Source organism: Pithys albifrons, chromosome 16 (genome assembly GCF_047495875.1).
Source record: "Pithys albifrons albifrons isolate INPA30051 chromosome 16, PitAlb_v1, whole genome shotgun sequence".
Lineage (NCBI taxonomy): Eukaryota > Metazoa > Chordata > Aves > Passeriformes > Thamnophilidae > Pithys > Pithys albifrons.
In genome coordinates, this window is record NC_092473.1 from 1932435 (window position 1) to 1960051 (window position 27617).

General features: G+C 55.1%; 2 protein-coding genes across 7 annotated transcripts in view; one reads left to right on the forward strand and one right to left on the reverse strand.

The window, feature by feature from the left end:
* Positions 1-25534, forward strand: LOC139679424 (uncharacterized). Of its 3 annotated transcripts, none has more exons than XM_071571170.1 (14): positions 1-199; positions 2233-3579; positions 8076-8292; positions 10544-10701; positions 11037-11138; positions 11840-12037; positions 12762-13321; positions 14726-14999; positions 15669-15879; positions 16252-16388; positions 17414-17527; positions 18295-18498; positions 19329-19422; positions 20351-25534. In XM_071571170.1, exons 2-14 carry the CDS (start codon positions 2709-2711, stop codon positions 20412-20414), a joined length of 3204 nt encoding a protein of 1067 aa, XP_071427271.1. In that variant the 5' UTR covers positions 1-199; positions 2233-2708; the 3' UTR covers positions 20415-25534. The 3 variants fall into 3 exon arrangements, with proteins under 3 accessions (XP_071427271.1, XP_071427270.1, XP_071427272.1); XM_071571169.1 differs by having other exon boundaries at positions 2466-3579; XM_071571171.1 differs by having other exon boundaries at positions 181-199; positions 2588-3579.
* Positions 21450-27617, reverse strand: part of LOC139679425 (uncharacterized) — a 10292-nt gene continuing 4124 nt past the window's right edge. For 3 of the 4 annotated variants that reach the window (XM_071571172.1, XM_071571174.1, XM_071571173.1), the window contains exons 2-5: positions 25336-26323; positions 24951-25202; positions 23739-23899; positions 21450-22299 (exon numbers count right to left, since the gene is read on the reverse strand). In XM_071571172.1, coding sequence (XP_071427273.1) covers positions 21922-22299; positions 23739-23899; positions 24951-25202; positions 25336-25744 — 1200 coding nt within the window. In that variant the 5' untranslated portion in view covers positions 25745-26323 and the 3' untranslated portion in view covers positions 21450-21921. The remainder of the gene's footprint in view (positions 22300-23738; positions 23900-24950; positions 25203-25335; positions 26324-27617) is intronic. The other variant, XM_071571175.1, reaches the window with a different exon arrangement.

Consider the following 27617-nt stretch of genomic DNA (forward strand, 5'->3'; position numbering starts at 1 on the left):
TGGCAGGACCTGAGAGTTAAGCAGAGGAAGGCCAGGCCTGTCCCCTCCTCATCTTTCATGGAACGGGATCCCAGTGCAACCTCACAGAGTCCACTCACTCCGGGAATGGAGCCCGTGAGAGGGTCGGCCCTCCTTCTTCTTCCTTTCCTCTCCCCGCCCCGCCCTCCCCGGCCGGCCCCATCGGCGGCGGCGAGCGGCGGTGAGTGCCGGCTGAGCCACGGGGGAGCCTCGATCCTGTCCCCGTCCCCCTCCCGATCCCCTTCCCCATCCCCGTCCCCATCCCCATCCCCATCTCTGTCCCCGTTCCCGTCCCCGTCCCCATCCCCATCCTCATCTCTGTCCCCGTCCCGAACTCCATCCCCATCCCCGTCCCCATCTATATCCATATACCCGTTCCTATCCCCGTCCCTGTCCCCATCCCCGTCCCCGTCCTCGTCCTCATCCCCATCCCCGTCCCCGATCTCCACCCCAGTTCCGATCTCCATCCCCATCCCCGTCCCCATCCCCATCCCCATCCCCATCCTCATCCCCATCCCCATCCTCATCTCTGTCCCCGTCCCGAACTCCATCCCCATCCCGTCCCCATCTATATCCATATCCCCGTTCCTATCCCCGTCCCTGTCCCCATCCCCGTGCCCATCCCCGTCCCCGTCCTCGTCCTCATCCCCATCCCCGTCCCCGATCTCCACCCCAGTTCCGATCTCCATCCCCATCCCCGTCCCCATCCCCATCCCCATCCCCATCCCCATCCTCATCCCCATCCCCATCCTCATCCCCATCCCCATCCCCATCCTCATCCCCATCCCATTCCCAGCCCCAGCCCCATTCCCATCCCCGTCCCCATCCCCATCCCCATCCTCATCCCCATCCCCATCCTCATCCCCAGCCCATTCCCAGCCCCAGCTCCAGCCCCAGCCCCAGCCCCAGCCCCATTCCCAGCTCCAGCCCCATTCCCATCCCCGTCCCCAGCCCCATTCCCATTCCCATCCCCGTCTCCATCCCCATCCCCATTCCCATCCCCATCCTCATCCCGCTGCCCCTCCCCTCAGGAGTCCCGCCTTTGCCCTCACAGCCGGCCCAGTTGTGTGGGGTTTTTTCCCTGCTGTTTCTCCCGTTCCTGGTGGGTTTCCCTCCGTCCCACACCCAACCCTGGACAGGAGGACAACCTGTGTGTTCCTCCTCTGAAATATGGAGAGATGGTGAAAACTGGGCACATTGTGGGGGTGTGTTTGGGGAGAGAAGCGTTGCTTGTCCTTTGGAGGCTGGGCAGGAGCCAGAGGCTGCCAGAGGGGCATGTTACACTGATTTGGGGCATGAACTGTGCCCAAAAGGGAATGGGGGCCTTTTGGATAGTGCCCATCTAAGAGAAGGGAGGGCAGCCCTGGGCTGGGTTCAGGCAGGGAGGCAGGAGGGGTGTGGAGGTTTGTCCGTGCTCTGTGGCTTGAGAACAGCACACAAAGGGCCGTGGGGCAGAGCAGACAAGGATGGCATTTCGTGGTGGGGCTGCTCAGGGTCACCTCTCCATCAGAGCCTGTTCTTTTGTGGATTTCCTGTCAGCTTCATTCTCTGGAATTCTCATCCTCATGTTTGTGAGGAGACACCTCTGCCCTGGCACCAGCTCAGGTGGCCACAATGGGGTCACAGACTCACCTGCATGGGTGTTTGCAGCCACAGCTGGAGGATGTGATGCTGTGCTCTGCAGCTGGCCCTCACCTGGGACAGAGCCCAAGTGTCCCCCCTTGGGTCTGCTGTGCTCAGCAGCCCTGATTTTAAGCAGCTGGAGGGTTGGGTGCATTCTTAGTCTGTCCACTTCGTGTGGATGTGGCCCTGCAGCACAGGAAGGCAACAGGTCCCTGGTGTCTGTGCTGGTACCATTGCATGGGCTGGAAACCACCCATGTCTGACCTCAGCTGACCCAGGGCTGCAGGGAGGTCGTCCAAACTCAGCAGGTGATGACATGGATGTTTGGGAAAACAGCTCCAGGAATGGGAAAACAAATCTCCCTTTTCCCCCAAATACCTTAAATCGCTGGTTCCTCCCCACTGTACAGTCTGCAGGCTCTGCATCTGCAGGAGGCACAGCCAGGGTGGTTGGTGTGGAGGGCAGTGGAGCTGCTCTGCCATGTGTGACAGGAACCCAGCCAATCCCACCAGTTTTCTCCCTCCCCACCCTCACCTCGATGGACAAGATGGTCACTGTCATCTTTGTGCCATTTTGTGTTAATTCCCACAGAGTAAATTGGACTCAGGGAAATGACAATTGACATTGACACCTACAATTTCCAAAGTTCACCCAAGTCTCAGGGTGCTGAACATCTGCAAACATCTGGCTTTGCCCCGTGGCATCTTGATAAACCTCTGAAGAAACAGAGGGAACATGATGGGGCTTTAAGGCTGTTAAATGTCCCCAGTGTGTTTCTGTGTTTCCTAACAGGATTATTCTTTCCTGCCACCCCTTCCCCCCAGTTTTTAAAGGAGCTGAGCTGGGAAATCTCATGTAAAAAGCCTTCTCAGTCAGGTTTTTGTGGGATTGCTGCTTTGTTTGGCAAACCAGAACTCCCTGAAGAAGGTGCCTGCTTCGTGCCCAGGTGGGAGCCCGCCTGTTCCTGTCCTGCATAGCCTGTGGCAGCTTCTTCCTGGGCTCTGTTTGTGGCTGTGAGAAGCACAGGCTCCCTCTCTGGATCTGTGACAACAATCCCAGCCTTCCCCATGGCAGGCACCTGGCCCATTGGATGGGTGGTGCTTGTGTCCATCTGCTTTCCCAGGGGTGCTGCTCAGAACCTCCTAAAAACCCCCAGGGAGCAGGAAACCGAGCACACCCTCCTGATCAATGAGGTCAATGCTGACAGCCCAGGAGTGGACACAGCTGAGTTTGTGGAGCTCTACCACACCAGTGGGCAAACAGCCCCCCTGGATGGCTACCACCTGGTCTTCTACAACGGCAATGGGAACCGAGCCTACAAGGTGCTGAACCTCCAGGGCAAAGTGACCAACAGCCAAGGGCTCTTTCTCATTGGCTCCCCCTCCGTGAACCCGGCCATGGTTATCCCCAAGAACACCATCCAGAATGGCCCTGATGCCATTGCTCTCTACCATGGCAAAGGGAGCTACAAGGAGGGCATGAGTGTCACGAGCCGTGGGCTCGTAGATGCTCTGGTCCACAAGACTAAGAAGACAGACAGAGCAGACACGCTGGTGAGGGTGCTGACCCCTGGCAGAGAGGCCTTCCTGGAGGACCCCACCTTCAGGGTCGTGGATGAGTCAATAGAGAGGTGCCGTGGGGCCGATTCCCGGTGGATCTTCCAAGTGGCCGTGCCCACGCCGGGCACAGCCAACCACTGCGTGCTGACCCCTCAGCTGAACTCCTCTGCTGTCCTCATCAGTGAGGTCCTTCCTGCTGCTTCTCCTGGCCAGCTGGAGTTCATAGAGCTGCAGGGCCCCCACGCCACCACCCTGAGGGACATTGTCCTGGTGCTGATTGATGGGCACACCAAAGACATTTATCTCAGCATGGATGTTTATGGCCAGACCTCACTGGATGGGCTCCTCCTGGTGGGCCCCACACGCAGCGACACCCCAGGTAAGGACTGTAAGGGGCTGGGGAGTGATCAGCCAGGCTTGGGGCTGGATGGTGCTGTCTGTGTGTCTTAGTGCTTGGCATTCTGAGAGATCAGTGAAAATGTGACTCAGAACTCAGTGGCAAAGAAAAAAGCAATGTTAGAAACTACTGAAAAAAGAATTATATAAAGCAAAGTGAATAACAGGAATTATTATGAAAAGAGGAAAGAACAGAGAGCATCTTTTATGCCATTGTACAAATTCATGGTTTGTTTGGATCTTTAATTTTGACTTGTGTTGCTCAATATCTCAATCTCAAAAAAAGATATATTAGAATTGGAGGCATTCAAAGGGGTCAGCAGGGTGGAAAAGCTTCCCCAGAGGAAATAACTAAGAACACCTAGAAAAGGGAAAGCTGAGGAGGGCCCTGGCAGAGGTGGTAGAGGTGTGAGCAGCCTGAAGAAAGTGGACAGGGCTTTATTGCTTACTTTTCCTCCTGGTACAAGAGTGTGCTGTTTTTAAAGGTAAACAGGCAGGAGAAACAAACCCCACGATTATAAGTCAGAGTTACAATTTAATAACAATATTACAATAAATGCAATGGCACAAACAGAAATTGGGTTTAACCCACAAACCCAGCAGTGTAACCCACCCCCTGGGGCACAAACACAGTGGGGTTTGGTGGCCCCTGTGCTGAGCCCCACGTGGTTCCCTTGAGCCCAAAGGAAAAGGAAGGGAAAGAAAAACCTGTTGGTGCAGATGATGGCACAGTCTGGTGGAGAGTGGTGGGCTCCTCCTGTCCAGGTTCTGCTCCTCCTCTGGATCCAATGAGTGGTCCCAGAAGTCCCCAAACTCCAAGATTCCATCCCCTCAGGTTTGGGTGGGAGCCCCCAGTGCCTCCCCCAGGGCAGGGAGTTCCACACTGGGGGATCTGACTCTGGCAGTCAGGGGGGATTTTGGACTCGTTGCTGGCCCCTGAGCAGAGCTGAGCCCTCAGGTGGGTGTGGAGGTGCCAAGGAGTCCCTGCAGGGCAGTTCTCCCAGCTCCTCTGCCAGGCTTCTTTCCCAGCCAGCTCCCAGCCTGAGGGCTCAGCTGTGCCCTGGGCAGCTGCTGCCAATGGGCCATTGGGAACAGTTGCTGGGCAATGGCCCAGAGGGTTTAGAATGCACAGCTTTGGTCACACCCACACAGGGATAAACTGGTCCCACCTGCTGAACTGGGGCAAAGAGCTAAAGAGCAGCAAAAGGAGGCAGAAGGAGGTGGTTTCAGGGTGGACAAGAGGGGTGATGTGACAGTGGTTGACCTGCAGAGCCCCAAATGAGTGACTTAATGGAGTTCACAAGTCCATTTTTGCTTTTCTTCTTGGGAAGACACAGTTCTGCTCCCAGCCCTGTGGCCACCCTGCTGCAGACCCTGGTTGTGTCACCTCTGAGAGTGTCCCCCTTCTCTGTGTGGCACTTGGTGGTCACCCACAGCAGATACACAGCACTCTCCCCCCAAAAACTATGGGGGTTTTCTTCCACACCCTGTGTGTGCCAGCTGTGTGAACCTGCCATCTGAACTTCCTCCCAGTGCCCTCAATTTCTTCCAGGCCACCAGAGAAAGCAGAAATATCTCTTTATTTGGGCACCTCAAAATAAGATTTTGGCATTTGGAGATGCTGACTCTGCAGATGTCTTGTGTAACTCACTGACTCATGATTTCTGGGAGTGTATTCAGCCCATGCAAAGCTGGTTCCCATAAAAATACTTCGGCAACTAGAACTTCTTTTTAGGCAGTTACACTTATAATTCAAATATTCTCTCCCTCGAAGAGCTGATTGTCCACTTCAGCTCTGCTTTTCTCCCCAGGAAAGGTGCTCTGATTTTCCCTCTCATGAGCTGAGCTGTGAGCAGTAAATAGCCAAGGCAAGTGATGTGAAATCACAACCAGTTTTCAGACTAAGCAGGAAATTTGTAAGGATCATGTTTAGTGCTTCCTCAAGACTCTTACTACTCAAGGAGGTGACTGGAGATAGGCTTTGGCATTTTTTTCTGATGAGGCTTTGTCAAGGTGTCTCAAGCATATTTGCACACTCATTTTTGGCAAAGGTTTTCCCCCTAAATATCCAGTGACACTCTGTGATTGCATTTTTAAAGGTTGCTTTCATAGTGACTTCATGCTGAGAGCTCTGTGAGAAGCTCATTTAGCCAAGTCACTTCAGATTTGGGACAGAAGGTCCTAAAAAGGTCCCAGCTGCTTGTCCTGCCTTTGTGTGGCTCACCTGCCTGACACTGAGAGAACTGAAAGCTGTGAGAGCACTGGAGCAAAAGTCCTCCCTTACCAGATGCCACTGTGAAAACTTTCCATTGAATCCCTGAAGGGTTGAGTTGGAAGGGATCTTAAAACTCATCCCATTCCACCTCCTGCCATGGGCAGGGACCTTTTCCACTATCCCAGGTTGCTCCAAGCCCTGTCCAGCCTGGCCTTGGACACTTCCAGGGATGGGGCAGCCACAGCTTCTCTGCCCAACCTGTGCCAGGGCCCCACCACCCTCATCATAAAACTGTTATTCCTTATTCTTCTAATCTGGATCTACCCTCTACCAGTTTAAAACCAGTGCCCCTCATCCTGTCAGCAGGGCTGAAAAGTCTGTCCCCTTTTAAGTACTAAAAGGCCACAATAAGATCTCTCCAGAGCCTTCTCTTTTCCAGGTGATCCCCCCAGCTCTCCCAGCCTGGTTCCAGAGCAGAGGGGCTCCAGTCCTGGGGCATCTCTGTGGCCTCCTCTGAACTCATTCCAGCAGCTCCACATCCTTCTGATGTTGGACCCCTGGGCTGGAGGCAGCTCTGCAGGTGGGGTCTCACATGAGTGGGGCAGAGGGGCAGAATCCCCCCTCCCCTGCTGCCCACACCCCTGGGATGAGCCCAGGGCACAGAGAGTTGGGAGTACCAGTGCCCATGGCCAGATCCTGTCTGATTTTTATCACACCAGTGTCCCAAGTTCCTTCCCCACAGGGCTGCTCTCAATCCATTCACCCCCAGGCTGTACTGACACTGCTCATTCACAGAATCCCAGACTATTCTGAGTTGGGAGGGACCCACAAGGACCATTGAGTCCAACTCTTGAGTCAAGGGCCCACACAGGGGATTGAACCCATGGCCTTGGCATACAACTAAGTTTTAACCAACTTTGCCCTGCTCCAGGCCTTGTGCTTGTCTTTGTTCCACTTCCCAAGGTTCCCATGGGCCCACTCCTCCAGCCTGGCCATGTCCCTCTGGGTGCCATCTCTTCCCTCCCGTGTATCACCTGCACCTGCAGCTTTTGGGGTCATCAAACACCTGCTGGGACTGCCCTCAATCCCCCTGTGTGTCATTAATGAAGATCCTGAACCACATCACAGAATCCCAGACTATTCTGAGCTGGAAGGGACCCACAAGGACCATCGAGTCCAACTCTTCAGTCAATGGCCCACACAGGGGATTGAACCCATGACCTTGGTGTTATTACAGCCAAGTTTGAACCAACTGAGCTGATCTCAGGCACCTCTTGCTGCTGATCTCCATTTGAGGATAGACATGGTGACTGTCACCCTTTGGTTACAGCCATTCAGCCAATCCCTTATCCATGTAATTGTCCATCCATCAAATCCTGCCTCTTCAATTTAGAGACAAGGGGATTGTGTGGGACACATCAGGACAGGTGACATCAGTTGCTCTTCCCTTGTCCTCCAGTGCAGTAGGAGGCCACCAGACTAGTCAGGTAGGTGAAAAGCATGGCAGGGAACAACAGGACTGAGGCCCAGGGCTGTCCCTGGGCATGCAGGTGTCCTTCCCAAGGAGTAACCACTTCTTACCCTCCTGTCTCATGTGATTCTTCCTTGAATGGTTGTTCCCTGGGGTTATTTCAACACAGAGAAGTACTGAAATACCAGCAGTCTGCTTCTGAATGTCCTCAGCAGTTCCTCCTGGGGCTGGAGAAACAGCCTGGGAGGGGAAGAGTAAGTACAAGGAAAGAAATTAGGAAGCTTCATGAAATTGCCAAACAACCTTAATTTTGTGTGCTGGTGTCCTGGGCCTTGGCTCTGTGTGTGTGTTTGTAGTTGGTGTTTGTAAAAACTGCAGACTGTTAAAATCTAGAATAAAATGTAAATTCTTAAGTACTTTGAGTACCAACAGCTGCCTGAAAGGTCAGTGGAGTTTGTAGGTCTCCTTTAGAATTAAAAACTGACTTTACTGTAGGCAAAGCCAAAGCAGTGCTGGCTTTCCAGTTCTCCTGCTCATACATGGATCAGCTCCTCTCCTCACAGAACCAAACCAGAACAAACTGCTCAGACTTCCCCCTCCAGCCACCTCCACACATGGGGAAATTCAGGCTGAGTGAAGTGTTAGTGAGCAGAAAGCTGGGCAAGAGATGCCAAATTTGTATTAACCAGACAACTCCAGGCTCTCCAGGACCAAGGAGATGCTGTTTCCTCCATGGGGAGTATCACCCAGGTGTTGCTCACGTGTCCTTGTTGTTCCTTCCCTTGGTGTGCAGTGGACTTGCCGTTCCCAGAGAACACCACCCACCCTGTGCTCAGGGCTGGCGCCAGTGCCATTGCCCTCTACAGAGGCCACAGCAGCAGGTTTGTCCCAGGGGAAGCCCTGCCAGAGTCTGGGCTGTTGGATGCCTTCGTGTACACGGACAGCGAGGGACCGGCCCCGGAGCTGCTGCAGGCCCTGACCCCGGGCAGAGCTGCCTACCTGGCAAAGAGGTGAGAGGCTGCTCTCTGGGCAGGGTGGCAGGGCAGTTTGGCACCAAAGCTGCTCCTGCCCTCTGGGGTCACCCCAACCTCGTGTCTCAAACCCCCTCAGGACTGAGAGGGAAGTGCCACCTCCAAACCAGGGTCTCCTCATGGCAAGGTTGAGTCTCAGCCTGGGCTAAGGCTGTAGATGTTCCTCTTTTCATATTGGTCCTGGTGCACCTACAGAAGAAAGTGCTTGAGGAGGAATTTCTTGATCAAACTATTGCTGGTTATTAATTTATAATTTTATTGGTTTAAAAAATGTGACTGTCAACATCATAAATTTTCCAGTGCCACTTACAAGAGATTTTCCTTAGTTTCAGGATGGAATTTCAGGTGAAAATGAGGGTGAGAGAGGGACTTCAGCCTCACTCACCTTACCCAGGAGGAAATCCCTGCCCTGTTTCACCCAGACCAAGAACTGTTCATTCTGGGTTCAGCCACTTTCTTTTTCTTCTTTGGGTTTCTTTTTGTCTTTTTTGAGGGTTAAAGGAAGTGTTGGAAACCTCAGATTTTGTGAGATGTGAGAACTGATTCCTTCTCATTTCAAGCATGTCCTACTAATGGGAGGAAGAGGACACACAGTGGTCCTGCCCTTTGGCCACCCCAAGCCCTGCAGCGCTCCAGGCTGGGCACAGAGTGGCTGGAGAGCAGCCAGGCAGAGGGACCTGGGGGGACTGAGGGACAGGAAGCTCAACAGGAGCCACCAGTGTGCCCAGGTGGCCAAGAAGGCCAATGGGATCCTGGCCTGGATCCAAACTAGCGTGGCCAGCAGGCCCAGGGCAGTGACCCTTCCCCTGGACTCTGCCTTGGGGAGGCCACACCTTGAGTGTTGTGTTCAGTTCTGGGCCCCTCAGTTGAGGAAAGAGATTGAGGGGCTGGAGCGGGGCCAGAGAAGAGCAACGAGGCTGGAGAAGGGACTGGAGCACAAGTGCTGTGGGGAGAGGCTGAGGGAGCTGGGGGTGTTTAGCCTGGAGAAGAGGAGGCTCAGAGGTGACCTCAGCACTGTCTGGAACTGCCTGAAGGGAAGTTCTGGCCAGGTGGGGGTTGGTCTCTTCTCCCAGGCACTCAGCAATAGGACAAGGGGGCACGATGGGCTCAAGCTCTGCCAGGGGAAATTGAAGTTGGAGATCAGAAAGAAATTCTTTGTAGAGAGAGTGCTCAGGGATTGGAATGGGCTGCCCAGAGAGGGGGTGGATTCCCCATCCCTGGAGGTTTTTCAGCTGAGCTTGGCCGTGGCACTGAGTGCCATGATCTGGTAAAGGGACTGGAGTTGGACCAAGGGTTGGACTTGATGATCTCACAGGTCTTTTCCAACCCAATTGATTCTGTCATTCTGTGATTCTCAAGGGCAGTGGAAGGGTGGAGGGGCAGAGGCAGGGAGGGCCTTGTGCCTGAAGGTGGGTGAGGGGTGTTAGAAACAGGTAATAAAAAAAACCCATCTGGGCACACTCTTGTCTGTGGTTTTCATGGCCAAGAACCAGACCTGAGCTCTGGGTGGAACTGTCACCTGAAGACCAGGCTCTGTGGCTGCAGGACCTTCCTGGATGGGCCTGTGGAAAGACAATGGAGACTACAGTGGAGTCCACATCAGGAGAGGGTGTATTCTATACCCATGGCAGGGTCACCACTCATCCACAGCACATTCCTACTGCTCTGCTGCTCTTCCTCCCACAAGTGAGACTCAATCAGCACTGGTGCCATAGGCATGGTCTCCTTCCCCGGGGACTCTGAGGTCCTCTGCTCTGTGCAGCTGCTCACAGTGGGGTCCACAGAAGAGTTTGTGTTGGGAGGAACCTTTAAAGGTCACCTAGTCCAACCCCTAACCATTCTCTTCACCTTTGAATTGAGGGCTCTTTTTCAAGCATTTCATCCTCAGGTGTTGACTTTCCAGCTTTTCCAGCTGCATCCAGTGCTCCTCCCAGTGCTGCCAGGCTGAGCATAAGTGTGTCTGTACCACCTTGCCTGGCTTCAGATGACTCAAAAAGCAGCCAGTTCTAAGAGAGAAAGGGTTGTATGAAGCTCATGCTCCTCTTCTTCGGGTTTTATTGAACTCCTGTGTTTATTTTTTTGAGACAAGAAGGTACTGATGATGGTGGGATATCTCTCCAAACCTTATGAAGGGAGAGGCCTGTTCACTCTCTGGTGGAGGCAGGTGTGACTGGTGGGTGAAGGGCACTCAGGGAATGTTTTCTCCCATTTCCCTGCCTGTCTCTTGCAGAGCTCAGGCAGGAGATGTGTCCATGAGCCGGTGCAGCTGCTGCTCCATGACCCGGGACTCCACGTCCTTCCTGCCCAGCAAACCCACCCCTGGCACCTTCAATGACTGCCCCAGCACACGCTTCAGCCAGGCTCTCTCCCTCTGCCTCCGTGGAGCAGGTGGGCATTGGCAACTCCTGTAGGACCTCCCGAGGGCCAGAGTGTGTGCACAAAAGCAGAGCCACCCAGGGAGGCCACCCAGAGTCCTGCTGGGTTGTCTGAATGAACCCCAAAGGAAACACACCCAGGACATCTGACTGGTCTGCAGTAATTTCATGGCAGCCCATGCCAAGCTGAGCTTTGCCTATCTTTATTCTCAGCTTCAGCTGGTTGGGTGAAGAGAAGCCTTTTGGGTCCTCTAGGTAATAAGGAGGAGCAGAACTGCAGCCACCCCAGATGAGCTGTGTCCCATGGCCAAGGTGGCACTGGGTAACAATGGGCTCTTTGTTTTCCAGATTGCCAGGAGTGGCTCCTGAAGCCAGAAGAGATTCTGCTGACTCTAGTTCAGGCCCTCAGTGAATCCTCCAGTGGTGAAGTCTCTGTTGCCTACTTCAGAGGTGAGCTGGGCAGCCCAGGGCAGTCCAGGGACCTCCAGGGGTTAATGCCCACCTGCTCCTGATTTTCAGCCTGGTGTTCCATCTTGCATCGTGTCCTCCTGTCTTGGATGCAGCTAATTCGATCTTGGTGCTGATGACAGAGATGTCCAGGGTTGGGCAGAACATGGTGCTGTTCCTCAGAGCAGCCCATCCCCAGCTCCCCAGCACACACCAGGGCTCACTGCACACCCCCAGCTGGCCTGGCCTGGCCTGGGGCATTGGCAGCCACAGAGGTGGCAGCAGGGCTGACATCTCCACTGGGAGTTTGTTGTCTGCTTGACCTTATGATCCATGTGAACTATGGATCCTGCCCATGGCAGGAGGGCTGGAACTCCATGATCTTGAAGGTCCCTCCCAACCCAAAGCATTCCAGGATTCTAAGTCACACAGTCACCTCCATGGCCTCCTCTGGACTTGCTCCAGCAGGTCCATGTCCTTCCTGTGCTGGGGACCCCAGAGCTGGGCACAGACTTGGTCTCAGGGTGCCCCTTGGCACAGGCAGAACTCCCAGTGCCACGTCGTTGGGATGAGCTGCTCTGAGTCAGTCTGACCATGAGGACAGTTCTGGTACAGATGAGCTGCTGAGCTCGTCTTTGCCAGGAGAAAGTGGGTCTTTGGTGGCATGGGGAAGCTGAGGCAGCTCTCTCTGCTTGCCCCTGCAGAGCCAAAGGCAGCCTGCCAGGACCTGGGGCTCGTGTTCAGCACTCTGCTCACTGCCAGGTCGGAGGAGCAGCTGGGCAGCCTGCTGCTGGCCCTCAGCACCTTCCTGGAGACACCCAGGGTTCTGAGCTTTGGTGGAAGGAACATCACAGTAGAAAGCTCCTGCTTCAGGGATACTGACATGCCAGACTTGCCTCCAGGTACCAGTGATCCTTTTTGCAGCATGGGGGATACAGTGTGTTTGAGGTGGACGTGTGGATCTGGCTCTCCTAGAGGAGGGAGATGTCCCTCCCTCCATTTCCCCAACCCTGCCAAAAATTTCTTCCACCTCCATCACATCCAGCTGCAGGAGCCCAGATTGCTCATTGTCTGCACTAACAGCAAGCTCTGTTGTTACAGCTGGTGTTAACCAGTGTGTTCCCAGGGCTCTTCTAAAGACATGGGTGATTGAAGTCTGAGCCAGCATCCTCAGTCCTCTGCTAAATGTGGTCTGATCCCAACAAAACAGTGTGCAAGGTTGGGTTGTTTTCCTGAAGCTTATGGGGGGTTAACTCAGCGGGTCTGCAGCCCCCCAGTGTCTGAGGTAATGATGAAGAGATTGATATAGAGCAGTTCAGAGTGTATTCTTGAATGAAAGCAGTTTGGAGTGCACACTTAAGGAGGAAGAAACACCTGCAGAATGCAGGAGACCTTTTGGCCAGTAGAATGTTTCCATGTGTGCTTGGCTGAGCTGACAGACCAATTATGAGGTCACATGGTGTGGAAGAAAGCAGATAAAAGTAAAGTTGTAACTAAAAATAAAGTCCTTTGTCTTTGGTGTAAGCCTTCTGATCAGACTGCAGACTGAGTTTGTCTCTGCCTCCTCCAACCACTGCAAATCTACTTTACCACAACAAAGCTCAGTGGGACATTTTTGCTTTCCAGGTGTCCCATCAGAGATCCCAGAAGGGACTCCAGTGCCTCCTGTGCAAGTGACCAAGCTACTCATCAACGAGGTGAACCCAGACAACCCTGGGGGAGGAGAGGATGCAGAGTACATTGAACTCTTCTACACTGGCCGGACACGCTTCCATCTCCAGGGGTACTGGCTGGTCCTCTACAATGGCAAAACCAACCGTGCCTACCGAGTGCTGGACCTGTCCGGGCACCACACGGATGAGAGGGGTTATTTCCTGGTGGGGAGCAGCAGCCTGAGCCCGGCCCCCATGGTCAGGCTGCCCCCCAACAGCATCCAGAACGGGGCAGATGCTGTGGCTCTGTACCACAGCAGCTCCCCTGGCTATGCCGTGGGCACGGCAGTGACGGCGCAGGGGCTGGTGGATGCCATCGTGTACACAGCCCGGGCGCCCGAGAGGGCAGAGCAGCTGCTCAGGGTGCTGCTGCCAGGGCAGAGCATCCTGTATGAGAATGATTCTCACAGCACTGAGGACGAGTCTCTGAGTCGCTGCCACAGCCTGAGCCCGAAACTCCAGAGCAGCTTCCAGGTGGGAGGATTGGTCTGTTCTCCATCCACAGTCACGGGGAGGGCAGTGGTCATGTTTGAGGATGTCCTTTTTTGGGGAGAGCAGGGTGTTCTGATGAGCCACGTCCCCCTCCTGCCATCTCCTGGTGCTCTCACCAGCCCTCCCTCACCCCCCTGCCCTGTGCACCTCTTTCATCTCCCTTTTGGTCATGCTCCCTTTTGGGCAGCATCCTGGACTCTCAGGTTACCCCGAGCCAGATGTGGAGCCACCTTGTCTTTGGTGCCACCATCAGGGTGTGTGGCACAGCATGTCAGGTCCTTTAAACCCAGCTTGCTGCAATATGTGAAGGATGGGCCTTCACCACTGGTGTGATTGATTTGCATTAATTTTTCTGAGCTGCTCCTTTTTATTTCAAACTATAGTTTCAGACAGTCCCCTGAAGGAGCATGGCAGAATGTTCTGCTTGTCCTGCACAAAGCTGGGCTAAGGGAGGGCTTTGCTGCTCCACTGCTGATGCCAGAGGGATGTCCAGAGCTAAAGCAATAAAACCACTCCAGGTGTAGATGTCTGCTGGCAGGAGTGACATGGGAGAGGACCCCAAGGAAGTGATGTCATGGACTGTAGACACAAGTGTGGAAGTGCTTCTGACAGTAGAGATTGTTCGTAGACCTGAGGGTGGGGGTAAAGGTGATGGGCACATGTGGTGATGTGGCCCAGCAGTCAGGACAACGCTTGAGCTGATGGTCAGAGTGAGGAGCAGTTGGTGTGAGGCAGAACCACCACATCCTGTACTGCATCCAGGGCTGGGACCTCAACATGAGAAAGACATGGACCAGTTGTACAGGTCCAGATGAGGCCACAGAGATGCTCTGAGGGCTGGAGCCCCTCTGCTGTGGAGCCAGGCTGGGAGAGCTGGGTGGCTCACCTGGAGAGAAGGCTCCAGGGAGACCTGAGAACCCCTTCCAGTGCCTAAAGGGGCTCCAGGAGAGCTGGGGAGGGACTTTGAAAAAGGGCCTGGAGTGACAGGACAAGGGACAGTGGCCTTAGCTGAAGGAAGGTAGATTTAGGCTGGGTATTGGGAAGGAATCCTTCCCTGTGAGGGTGGCCAGGCCCTGACACAGGTTGGGCAGAGAAGCTGTGCCTGCCCCATCCCTGAAAGTGTCCAAGGCCAGGTTGGACAGGGCTTGGAGCAACCTGGGCTAGTGGAAGGTGTCCCTGCCCATGGCAGAGGGGTGGAAAAAGGTGAGCTTTAAGGTCCCTTCCCACTCAAACCTTCCCAAGATTCCATAATTACATCCTCTTGAGGCCTCACCAGGGAGCTGTGGGAGGTGTTCAGGTGAACAGGAGGGAACTGTGAGCAGCCCTCGCTCCACCTGAAGAAACGGGAGCAGCAATGGTGGCAACAGCTTTTGTGTCTTCCCACAGGTGACCGTGGTGACACCACTGGGGGAGAACTCCTGCGGCAGCTCCTCGGTGCTGGTCCCTCCTGCTGTCCACATCAGTGAGCTGTGCCTGGCCAGCAGCACTGCCCCTGCCCGCTTCCTGGAGCTGCAGGGCAAGCCTGGCACCAGCCTGGCAGGGCTCAGCCTGGTCTTCTTCTCGGGGAAGGAGGGCAAGGCACGTGGCAGCATCCCACTGCAGGGCACCATTGGAGCCACAGGGCTGCTGGTGTTGGTGCTGGATGGAGGGCACGGGCACGGTGAGGCCGATGGAATGGACCTGGTCTGTCTTCAAACACCTGGGCAAGGGGTTGAGTGGCTTTGAGGAAAGGGATGGAGGAGTGTGCACAGCTTGGGGAACAACTCTCAGTTGCCTTTCCTGTCCTTTATTCCTGCCTTTTCTCTGTTTGTTCTGCCTGGGCTGTTCTGTCCTACTCCAGCTGAGAAGATGATGAATCCTCCTCTGTGCCTCTGCCAAGCTCCCCGTGCAGGAGAGCAGGAGGACTTAAAGCTGGTCTTCTCAGTCAGAGACAAGGGGATTTCAGGAGAAACAGGGGGGCTGTGGGTCATTCCTGGTGCCATGTTCACCGATGCTCACTGAGCCCTGCAGTGCTGCTCCCTCCTCCTGGGCCTCAGCTGCTGCTTCCTCAGCACATTCCTTTATCTTGGTTTATTTCTTGTTCACCTTCATTTCTGGCTGGGCTGCATGAAGAGGACTCTGCATTTCAGAGGAACTTTGATCTTTTTGCAAACCTGTGTTCACAGCAAGCAGCTTCCTTACAGTTTTACTTGGCCTCAGTCACGACCTTTCCTTTGTCTCTCATTTCTATTCTTGGAGTTCTCCTCATCACCAGCTTGTCCTGTCAGGCTCCAGGCTCAGCCTAACACCATCTAGATGTTCACCCCACTAATTCCCCTGCCATTTCCAGATGGGACAAACCTGACCCTCAAGGATATCTCTGCTCCCGTTGAAGGCTCTGGTGCTATTGCTGTGTACAGCACCAGCACAGTTTCTGCTGGTGGGAAAGCAGTGCCAGACAACTTGGTGGATGCCTTGGTTTACTCCTGTGAGCCTGGCACAGCTGGAGGACCCTTGGGCTTCCTTGGGCCATCTTACACTCTGCCCTGCAAGGGTGACAGGTGAGGACTTCTCTGGGAAGGTGCCTCGTGTGAGGAGGGAACAACAGATTTGTGAAATGAAGGGCAGGAATTGTGTAGCCTGGAAGAGTATCTTGGAGGACAAACTCTTGGTCCTGGGAGGCTGCCTGTAATGAGGCAGCAATCAAAGCCAGTCAGATCAAATAGGTTTGCTCTGGCCAAGCCCAGGTCTTCTGGGGGGTTGGCTGGACCCATCTCCATGATGGCTCTGTGAGAGCAGATTCCAGCTCCAGCTCCAGCCTCCAGCCTCCCCAGCAGCACCAGGACCTGGGGCCCAGGGTGGGATTTGTGGTTGGAGGTGGGAAGAAAGGTGTGTGACATGTTGGTGAGCTCTGACTCTTCCTCTGGGAACAGGCCCGTGTCCCTGAGCCGCTGTGGCAGTGCCAGCACAGGGCTGCAGTTTGCCCTCTCAGAGCCTTCCCCTGGACTGCAGAACAGCTGTCCCCAGCAGGCCTTTGCTGTGGAGCTCCACCTCTGCCTCCTGGCACCCAGTGAGTGGCACTGGGCACCCACCAGTGCGGGCTGGGAGCACTGGGATGAGCGCTGGGAGCACTGGGATGAGCGCTGGCCCGTGGGGCTGGTGGGCAGCCTGCTGCTGTGAGAGGGCACACAGGGGGGAGAGCTGGCACAGACCCATGTGTGGGTGTGGCGCTGCCATCCCAGGAGGGCATCTGCACCCACAGCTTCAGTGTGGGCTTGGCACAGGTTGTCCAGAGAAGCTGTGGCTGCCCCATCCCTGGAAGTGTCCAAGGCCAGGCTGGACAGGGCTTGGAGCAACCTGGGCTGGTGGGAGGTGTCCCTGCCCATGGTAGGTGGTTGGAATGAGAGGAGCTTTCAGGTCACTTCCAACTCCAACCAGTCTGTGATGATTCTATGATATAAAGGTGGCCATATGTTTCGTTGGAGTTGTCTCTGCTCAGACAGGCCTGAGCCCTGATGGAGATCTCCTCCTGCAGCCTCAGACTTGCAGCACTGGCAGGAACCAGACCCCCCAGGTCTCTCATGGTGGTGGGGGCACTGAGGGAAACCCTCTGGTCTCAGCCTCTCCATGGGAACACATTCCTGTGTTTCAGTCCTGACCCAGAGCCAGCAAGGAAAAGCACAGATGGGTCTCCAGCCCCTGCAAAGGCCACACTTGGATCAGCTTGGGGCAGCCAAGACCTGGCAAAAAGGAGGTTCTTCTTCCTCCTCCTGAGAGGGGCAGGCAGTGGGTCTCTCCCTCCTCTCCCAGCCTGAGACCATTCTGTACTGGCCCACGTGGTGGGACGTGTGGGGCATGCCCTTCCCCATCCCCTGGGGGGCTGGCAAAGGAGCCAAGCAAGGAAAAGTACATGGTGGCAGAAAGCCAGAAGTGAAGACTCATCCTGCAGGGAAGGGCAGAGGAGGACAGGGGGCAGAGGAGGAGGGGGGGCAGAGGAGGAGGGGATGAAGCCAAGGGGTTTGGAAGGGGCACATATCCAAGAGCTTATTAGCAATCCTTAGCTGCACCTAGAAAACCACATCTCCTCTTCCCTAGACTGTTCCACATGGACCCTGCACCACAGGAGGATGCTGGAGGCTTTGGGAAAGGCCTTGGTGAGCTCTCTGGAGGAGGAGTGCTCCTGTGGTGTCTCTGAGCTCTACATGCAAGGTTGGTGGCCCCTTCAAGTGCCCCCCTCCTTCTAATTGCTCATCCACAGCTGCTGTCACGGTCCCTCCTCCAGCCCACCCTGCAGGCTGGCACTGGAGGGAGGGCACCTGGAGGGCAGTGGTGAGCACAAGGGATTTCAGTGAGGAGAGCCAGAGAGAACCTGGCATGGGCTGCACAGGAGGAAGGGCAAGCTGGAGGGACTGTGAGGAATGGCAGTGTCTGGTGATGCCTTGTGGTGTCTACCACAAAAAGTGGACACCCTAAACCCACAAAGCAAACAGCCCTTTGCATGCTAAAGGACTCTGGTCTCAACTCCTTCAGTGTCCCACACTTATTCAAAGCACCTGGACCAAATATTCTCTTCTGGAAGCCTTAGGGACCATTTGAGGGATGGGAAGAAATGTGTTCTGGTGTTTGTTTGGTTTTGTAAGGAAGGGAAGACTTTGCTGCCATGCTTTGTCTCCCTCACTCAAATGTCTTTATGACCCTTTGAACAATTTCAGACAACTCTGACCAATGGGTAGAGGTACAAAATGTAGTACAAAGTATTCTGCTGGGTGGGAGGACAACTCCAAGTCCCTTTTGTCCCCAAAAGAAGAGTTGAGCATGTGCTCAGGTTCCCTGTGATACAGCATGGCAGCATTTCAAAGCAGAGGAGAAGGTGGTGAAGAGCATGGGAGCAGGAGGGCACAAAGCCATGGCAGCAACGTGTTCCCCAGCACCAGAGGGTTTCTGACCACCCAAGACCTGCTGTTGTTTCTTGACAGAGCTGAACCTCACCTGTGTGGGCTCCCTGGTGGAGGTGTGGGGCCAGGTGTGGGCTCGGCAGCCAGAGCAGGAGCAGATCATCAGGACCTGGCTGAAGGGACTCCTGGGCAGCCCCCACCCCTTCTCCGTAGATGGGAAAGTGCTGAGAACCAGCCCCGAGTGTGTGACCCCCAAAAATGTACCACTCATGTCACACAGTGAGGGTAAGTAAGAGGCAAATATAAGCACCAGGCTCTGCTTCCAGTGCAGCAAGGAGGGCTGGGGCCAGGTCAGGCCACACCTCCACTGGAGTGGGGCCATGCAGGGAAAACCACCAGCCTGGGCTTCACTGGGGACCTCCTTGCCTTGGGAGCTGTTGGTCACATGGCCCAGGACCCCCAAAGCCAAATTGCTGAGAGCAGCCACTCCAGGCTGAGATGGCACAGAGGGAGCAACCACTCCAGGCTGGAGGTGACACAGGGGGAGCAACCGCTCCAGGTTGGAGGTGACACAGGGGGAGCAGCCACTCCAGACTGAGGTGACACAGGGGGAGCAGCCACTCCAGACTGAGGCGACACAGGGGGAGCAGCCACTCCAGGCTGGAGGTGACACAGGGGGAGCAGCCACTCCAGGCTGGAGGTGACACAGGGGGAGCAACCACTCCAGGCTGAGGTGGCACAGGGGGAGCAGCCACTCCAGACTGAGGTGGCACAGGGGGAGCAGCCACTCCAGACTGAGGTAGCAGAGGAAACAGAATGTCTCTCCAGGCTGGGAGGCTGAGACAGACTAACCTGTTGATGTCCAGAGAAGCTGTGGCTGCCCCATCCTTGGGAGTGTCCAAGGCCAGGTTGGATGGGGCTTGGAGCAACCTGGGCTGGTGGAAGGTGCCCCTGTCCATGGCAGGCAATTTGGACTAGATGGCCTTCAAAGGTCCCTTCCAATTCAATCCAACCCAGCCTGTCCCAGTCCAACCCATACCGTGACTCTGATTCTGTGGCCCCCATGCTGGGGAAGGCCATGACTGCAATGCCCCTTCTCTGTCTTGTTCCCTCAGCTTCCTTCCAAGGCTGGCAAATTGCCCTGTTTGTCGTGGGATCCCTCCTGCTCCTGCTCTTATTGGTCAGCCTGGCATTTTACTTCATCAAAAGGTGAGAATCCACCCTTCTCTCTGCTGTGCATCCCTCACCCCCTCCTTCCCCAGGGCCTCCTCTCCCACACTGGACAGGGACCTGTTCCTTCACTCAGGTAACACCTACCCTGCATCCAGACACTCCAATATGTTGATCCTAATTTTTGCAGCAAAGTCCCTTTCCTTTTTGCAAAGCCCCTTCGTTCCTGACAGAGCAGACTGTGGGTTCTGCAGGAGGTTGAGATAACACCAAAATACCCTGGATGATGCTGGGCATTGTCAGTGGGCACAGTGTAAGGGCCATCAGTGGTCCTGACATGCCATTGTGTGAGAGCAGAGAGCTGCTGGCACACAACAGATGATGCTGAGGCCACAGGGAAAAGCTCTTAGAGCAGAGTGGAAGGGACAGACAGCTTAAGGATTGGTGGGAAACAGCTCCCACATTGTAACATGTGACACCACTTTCAATAATAACTTGGTGGTCAGCAGACAAACAGAGCTGGACACTCAGGATGTGTGTCTGCCTGAAATAAATGTGACAGTGGTTGGGTTATTTAACCACCCCAGGTGATTTATTTTCATTCATTTTTGCTGTTCTTTCAGCACTGGGTAAGGGGCTGATGTGCAAGAGTTAGAAATGAGGGATGTTCTTAGAATACATTTGGGGAATAGAAAACCCAATATCAATATATTTTAAAGGAATTTAAAAAAAAACAGCCTTGGCCAGATTTAGGGAAGCTCTTTCAGAAAGGATGGGTTTAAGTTAATGCAGCTGTTCTGCTCCTGTTTTTTTGAAACATTGATAGCCATCCCAGGAAACTCTGCCTGCTGAGGGCTGATCATCCAGCTGCTTCTTTTCAAGTGCAAAGCTGAAGTGCAAATTAGCTGCTTTGTGCAAAAGAGCAGAGCGACTGATGGTGTGTTTTCCTTCATCTGTTGCTTTTCAGACGTCCCCAGAGTTACACCAACATCGAAATGAACGACTGCAGGGAGATCACAGCAGACTTTTAATGCTCCTGGACACAGCTGGGGCTGCCAGCCTTGGGCCAGGGCTGTGTCTCAGGGGGCACAGTGGTTGGGGAGCTCCCCCACCCACTGGGGCTGCTGCACAGACCTGCACAGTGCCCAGGTGGGCATGCACCTCCAGCTGTGTATGTGTGTACAAACACCTGTATTGTTTCTTACCCTTAATGTTGACCTCAGACTCCAGGAGACCAAAGGAACAGGCTGAGAATTTCCTCTAGGGGATTCCTTCTAGACACAGGCTGTGCTAAGTGTGGTGCCCAGACACAGAAACCTGCTTGGCTGAGGGGAAGGAAGGATGTGCTCTGACTCCTCTTTGGATTCACTGCTGGGTGATGAGCCAAGGCCACCCCCACCAGACCTTCCCCCCTGGCAGGCAAGGCCAGATCTCACCCCTCTGGACTCCACTGCTGTAATGAGGGTACATGAGCCTCCCCTGAGCCCTTCTGGTCCAGGCAAGGGGCATTTTCAGTATCGTGCCCCTCTCTGCTTGAGCAGCCCTGCAGCACCAGCAGAGCCTGCTGCAGGGACAGCCCTTGCTGCTGTGGGTCACACTCCTGCCCAGGAAAAGGGGTGGGAGGAGAGATAACACCCAGTTCATCAGCTTTTGCCCAAGTGTAGTCCTGTCAGACAGTGGGCACAGCAGTGCCAGGCTCTGGATCTGCGGAATGTGGGGTGAGGAGGGTGAAACCTGCTCACTAAGAGTGTTTCCCACACACTGATCTACCCCTAATGCAGCAGCTGCTGCCAGGCTCCAGCAACATCCTTCATGTGTAGAGTGCTGGTTTCACCTCGTGGTGTGAGCACCCTGTGCAGCTCCACACATGGTCACAGTGACCACGTGCACCCTGTGCAGCTCCACACATGGTCACAGTGACCATGTGCACCCTGTGGGTGTGAGTCTGAGCACCCTGTGCAGCTCCACACAGGTCACAGTGACCCAGACACATCCAGCCTGCTCTCTGCTGGGGTGAGGGGCAGGGACAATGCAGACAGAGATGCCACACTGGTTCTGATCATGGTGTAGACAGGTTTTTACTGCACAAGACTCTGCAGAGCAAGGGCAGGAAGCATTCCTGTGATTGACCACCACAGCACTGACAGAATCACAGACTATTCTGAGTTGGAAGGGACCCACAAGGATCATCGAGTCCAACTCTTATGACAATGGCCCACACAGGGGATTGAACCCATGGCCTTGGCATTATTACAACCAAGTTTGAACCAACCGAGCCAATCCCGAGAAGGAAGCCTCGTGTTTCCTTGGAGTCCCACCTCCCTGCTGTGTCCCTCTGAGGTTCCCCAGCCAGCTCCAGCACCAGCTGGGATGCGCAGCACAGGAGGAGCGAGGCCTCAGCCTTCCACTGCCCAGGCAGCCCCTTCCAGTCAGCAGGGCTGAGAACATGAGGCTCCAGGGACCTTCCCTGCTTGGTGCCACCTGTAATCCTTGGGCAGCCTCTGAGTTCTTCCTCCCAGTCCCATCCTGAGCTGCAGCTCAGATCAGCTCTATCTTGAACTGGCTGAAGTCGGGCATGGTGGGCGAGGGCTCGGCCACGCTGCCGAAGGGGCCACAGGGCTGGTTGGCTGGCACTGCCCCGTGGCTCACAGTGGAGCTGAGCTGCTGCAGGGTCACCAGCACCTCGTGCTGCAGCCGCTGCTGCTGCTCCTGCTGCCGCTCCAGGCGGCACTGCCGCTCCAGCACCACGTGCAGGGCCTGGCTCAGCCTCCGCACCTCCGTCTGCACAGCGTCCAGCTTGTCAGCCAGGGCCTGGGAGCTGGCAGCACAGGGGGGCACGGGCACATCCCAGGCAAGGCTGGGGTTTTCTGGACCCACAGGGTTCAGCAGGGCAGTCTGAGTGCTGGCATCTTTGACCTGGGGTAGTGGGAGAGAGGGGAAGGTGAAACATTATCAGCTGCCCCTTTGATGACATTTAACAAGAGAAAGAGTCATTCTGCAAGTAGATCTCAGAGAAACTCATCACCTTGTTGCAGACCATGAGCTGCACTTCACCCCCACCCAGCTGCTGCTCCACCTGTGTCCTGTCACCATGTGCTGAGCCACCCAGTGGGGATGCTGCTGGACAGCAGTGGGGCTGCCCGTGCCAATGCCAGGCTTGTTTGCTCTCTGCAGGGACACAAACAGCACCTCCTGGGTTTTGCTTTCTAACCCTTCCATTTCCTGTATTGCACCCTGAGGCAAAGGGCTGTTCTGCTCTCCATGAGGGATCACAGGCTGGGTTTGAACCCCAGGGGAACCTTATCCTGAAAAGGTGTTGAACAATGCACGTCCTCTCAAGCATCTGGCAAGGGGCTCTTGGCAAACCCCTGAGTGGGCTAGAGAAGGCACTTGCTGTGTCTGAGCAGATTCAGGGTCATGGGTGAAGGCACAGCCTGGCTCACAGCTGTTTTGTACATAGGATGCCATGGCAAGTGCCAGCATCCTACCACCTCCATGTGGCAACAGCATGTGGCAACAACACTGCCCATCAGTGAAGCCCCTAGAGGTCAGAGATGCTCTGAAGGGGTAAATGTAGAGCACTGGGACAGCCACACAGCCACAGTGGCACCTGCCTGGGGTGGCCTTGGGACTGCTGGGTCATGGAGGTTTGCCCTATGGGCACCACTGCTGCCAGCAGAGCTGGGCATAGCCATGGGGCTGGCCAGGTGGCTGCATGCTCACCATGGCTGCAGGATGGCCACAGGGACAAGGACCTGCTGGGACAACATATGTGTGGCCACATCCTGGGGGTCTTGTGGCAAGGCAGGGCTGTACACACTAGGGATTATGGCAACTGGAGGGTGGCCATGCTGGCTGTGGCACTCCATCCTGGCTATGGCACTCCATCCTGGAGTATCCACAGCCCTTCATCTCCTGCTGTGGCACCAAGCCACTCAGCTGCTGGTGTCCTTGGGTGGCTGGGAGAACCTCCTGAGCTGGAGATTCTCCTTAAGGCCTGGTGTCAGGCCTTAAGGAGAGGTCTGTGGGCTGCAGGTTGGAGGCCAAGGTTGGCAGCCACTGGCATCCCCATGGCCAGCACCAGCCAAGGGCAGCAGCAGGCAGTGGGCAGCAAGCCCATGGCATCAGCCCCCTGGGAGGGGCCTCCCAGATACACTCCCCAAGTGCCAGGGTCAAGCATTGCTAGGGAAAGCAGCTAGCAGAGGCTGGGGGGCATTTCTGGGAGCCGTCCACACCCAGCAGCTGCCCCACTACACGGTGCAGATGCCCCAGGGTGCTGTGCAAGGCTGCCCAGGTGGCAGCACCACACCAGCTCCTGCCCAGAGCAGGTGGGCTCTCCCACCCTGCCAGCCTACCTTGTCCTGCAGGAGAGCAGCCTTGTCCACAGTCACTGCCTGCACCGTCAGGGCTGGGCTCCTGGGCTGGGGTGTGACCTGCTGCCCTTGGCCAGGCACGGGCTGGGGCAGGGTGGCCAGGCCCCCTGGAGCCACGGGGGTGCCTGTGGAGCTGTCATCACCTGCAAGGCACAGAGAGACAAACACCTCAAAAGGAGACCTTTGGGGGCTTCATGGTGGGGAACGGGGCCCTTGCCCTGTTGGTACTGAGAAATTAATGTGAACAATTCACATCTATATGGGCCCCTTGAGAGTGGAGCAGATATCAGCTAAGAAGCAACAAGAGCACAGCTGCTGTTGACTGTTAAAGGAGAAATCACTCCCTGGGACTTCTCAGATACTCCCCAGAAGTTTCTCATGAGAACTCTGCAAGCTTCCCACAGGACCCCAGAGATGTAACTGAAAACAGTCAGGATGAGTTCATCTAAACATTGGACTTGTGAGATATGGATTATAACCCCTCAGTTCAGGAAAGAGATTGAGGGGCTGGAGCGGGGCCAGAGAAGAGCAACGAGGCTGGAGAAGGGACTGGAGCACAAGTGCTGTGGGGAGAGGCTGAGGGAGCTGGGGGTGTTTAGCCTGGAGAAGAGGAGGCTCAGAGGTGACCTCAGCACTGTCTGGAACTCCCTGAAGGGAAGTTCTGGCCAGGTGGGGGTTGGTCTCTTCTCCCAGGCACTCAGCAATAGGACAAGGGGGCACGATGGGCTCAAGCTCTGCCAGGGCAAATTGAAGTTGGAGATCAGGAAGAAATTCTTTGCAGAGAGAGTGCTCAGGCATTGGAATGGGCTGCCCAGAGAGGGGGTGGATTCCCCATCCCTGGAGGTTTTTCAACTGAGCTTGGCCGTGGCACTGAGTGCCATGATCTGGTAAAGGGCCTGGAGTTGGACCAAGGGTTGGATGTGATGATCTTGCAGGTCTTTTCCAACCCAATCAATTCTATGATTTGATGAAAGCTTGTGGTTTGATGGTGTGAGGTTCAATTTAGCCAAAAGAACGTAGCCTTAACCCTATATAAGCTGAGTGCTGTGTGTACAAAATGGTCTTTGCACCATAAACCTCATAGGCTTGTTGCATGAAGTCCTTTCCCTCTGCAGGGGATTGTTTACTTTATTGCCCCAGCCCAGCACTGCCAGGGGGTGGCCACGGTGCCCCCCTCAGAGAGTCAGGCCTTACCATTGCCAGGGGCCATCCCCACGGCCTGGGTGTCCCCAAGCTGCTCTTCATCCTTGCAGAGTGAGACCACACTGAGGATCTGGATGCCCTCCTTGGTGTCCGGGGTGCCAGCAGAGCAGGGTGAATGGCTGCCCGTGGCATCCCCGAGGGGCACTGCAGGGGCTGTGACCTGCTGCCCTTGGCCAGACAGGGGCTGGGGCAGGGTGGCCAGGCCCCCTGGAGCCACGGGGTTGCCTGTGGAGCTGTCATCACCTGCAAGGCACAGAGAGACAAACACCTCAAAAGGAGACCTTTGGGGGCTTCACGGTGGGGAACGGGACCCTTTCCCCAGCCCAGCACTGCCAGGGGGTGGCCACGGTGCCCCCCTCAGGGAGCCAGGCTTTACCATTGCCAGGGGTCATCCCCATGGGCTGGGTGTCCCCAGGCTGCTCTTCGTCCTTGCAGAGCGAGACCACACTGAGGATCTGGATGCCCTCCTTGGTGTCCTGTGTGCCAGCGGGGCTGGGTGCGCGGCTGCCCGTGGCATCCCCGGGGGGCACTGCGGGGGGCTCGGGGTCCAGCAGCCTGGGGGGCTCAGCCTCCTGCGCCTGCAGTGGGGGCCAGGGCTGGTCCCCATCCCAGCCAGCTGCCACTGCCCCGGGCTCCACGGTCCGGCGCTTGAGGAAGAGGTACACGGCCTGCGGCGTCACGCGGATGTTGTCCAGCTCCAGCACGTCCTTGATCTTGCGGAAGCTCAGCCCGGCCTTGCGCAGCTCCACGATCCTCCTCTTGGCATGGGCATCCAGCTTGCCCATGGCTAACAGCCCCTCCTGCTCCTGGCACCTACATCCCTGGGGCAGGGACACCAGCAGCCCCCCGGGCAGCTCCGAGCCCTGGGATGGTGCCCTGGCTCAGCTACAGCCCTGCTGCCAGGCTGCTGGCTCTGGCCCTGTGCCCACGGGGTGCCATTCCCAGCTTTGAGCAGTGACAGAGGTCCCAGATGGATAGCAGGAAGGAGGTGGTTCTTCTCACCAGAATGAAGGTGGACAGCCCCAAACTTCTTGGTGCCCCAATCTGCCAAGGGCTCAGAGGGTGGTGATGGGCTTGGCTCTGCCCCGTGTCCCAAACTGGACACCAATCCCACCCTGCCAGCACCACAGTGAGGAACTAGAAGCAGACAGGATCCCAAGTAGCAGCTCAGTGTCTCAGGAAGCTTGGTCCAAGTTCTGGCAACTGGTGGGTCACCACACAAGGCTGGCAGGTCCTCTTTGGAGCCTCATGTCTCCTTGGTGGTCTGGGAGGTCACGGCAAGCAGAACAGGGGATGCACACGTAGAAACCCCTGCATGGGAACTGCTCTGCCCTTGGATCTGGAGATGGCACTGTCCTGTAGCTCTGGAAGAAGCAAAAGCAAAGAAGGCACAACTGTAAATGTGATGGCTGCATGTTCACCCCAGGTACACACTGTACTGCACGAGGAGATACCTATATGTGAGTGCATGTGCAATGTATGTGCCTAAACTACAGTGGAGGGATTTTCCCATTTCCTACCAAATTCCTTAATCTCCAGGCATTTTGAAAGAGAAAAGAGACCAAAAAACCCCTAGTTTTGTGAAATTTCTAATTCTGCTTTGCAAAATGTTGCTTGCACAGCAAGGTCTCTTAATAGCATGAAGTAATAGGGTCGCTTTGTCCTGGTACGTACCAATTAGTAATTATAGAAATTAGGGTACCACGGGTTAGAAGCCATAAATTAAAGTAAGCTGGACACTTCAATAGGATGAAATGGTAAAGATCCAAGATTTTGGAAGTTGTTAAGCCAAGGTTTTACAAGTTTGACAGGTCATGTCACTGAACAAAGAAAAGGCAGAACAGAAGTCCAACAATGATGAAGACACTTCAAGACCAGCTGAGGGATGAGGTCAGGAGACCACCACCCAAATTTCAAGCCAAAAGGGAAGCTCTGCCCAAGATTTTGCCCAGTCATTCATATAGAAATTAGAAGGTGTTAACTATGAACTTAAGACTATAAATGGCTTATTTTACACAAACAAGTCAGGCAAGTTTTTGCCCAGTCTGAACTGGCTTTGCCTCCAACGTTGTCAATAAATACCTTTGCTGCTAAATAAGACAAAAAGCTTCTTAGCAGTTCTTTTGTACAGCATTTTCACTTATCACATTTCTTGGACCCTCAATGCTGCAGCTGCTGCCTATAGGACCTGCTTTTTGGGTTGCACCTCACTGAAATATGTATCCTCCAAGAACTCCCATCAGGCAGCAAAACACTTTCATATTAGCAACAGAAGCTACATCAAGTGACTGCTGCCAAATAAAAGTGACACAGGAACCCTTCCCAAGCCCCACTTCCCTGGGCACATGAGGATCTTGAAAAGGACACCACCATGTTGTGTTGGCCAAGGAGGCACAGAGACATCAGGCTCAGGGAAATGGAGTCACTTAATCTGACAGGGGAGTTGTGTCTCTCTTCATTCTACTTCTCCTATGGCAAAAGAGAGACTAACTCCAGAGATGTTACACTTTGATCCAGCTCTGTTTGCACCTGAAGGCCACCCCATGCCCTGCTGTGTGCATGAGGGACTTTGTAGATAAGAGCTGGGGGAGTGGATGTAGGAAAACAGAAGTCCCTGGATGCAGACACTCCAAATGCAGAGCAAGAGAAAAAGCTCCG

Bases quoted from the DNA above. Each gene is read 5' to 3' on its own strand.
- LOC139679424 (XM_071571170.1), top strand. From the start codon at position 2,709: ATGGCAGGCACCTGGCCCATTGGATGGGTGGTGCTTGTGTCCATCTGC. The intron at 11,139-11,839 runs GTGAGCTGGGCA...TTGCCCCTGCAG, and splicing joins CTCTGTTGCCTACTTCAGAG to AGCCAAAGGCAGCCTGCCAG. The intron at 18,499-19,328 runs GTAAGTAAGAGG...TTGTTCCCTCAG, and splicing joins ACTCATGTCACACAGTGAGG to CTTCCTTCCAAGGCTGGCAA.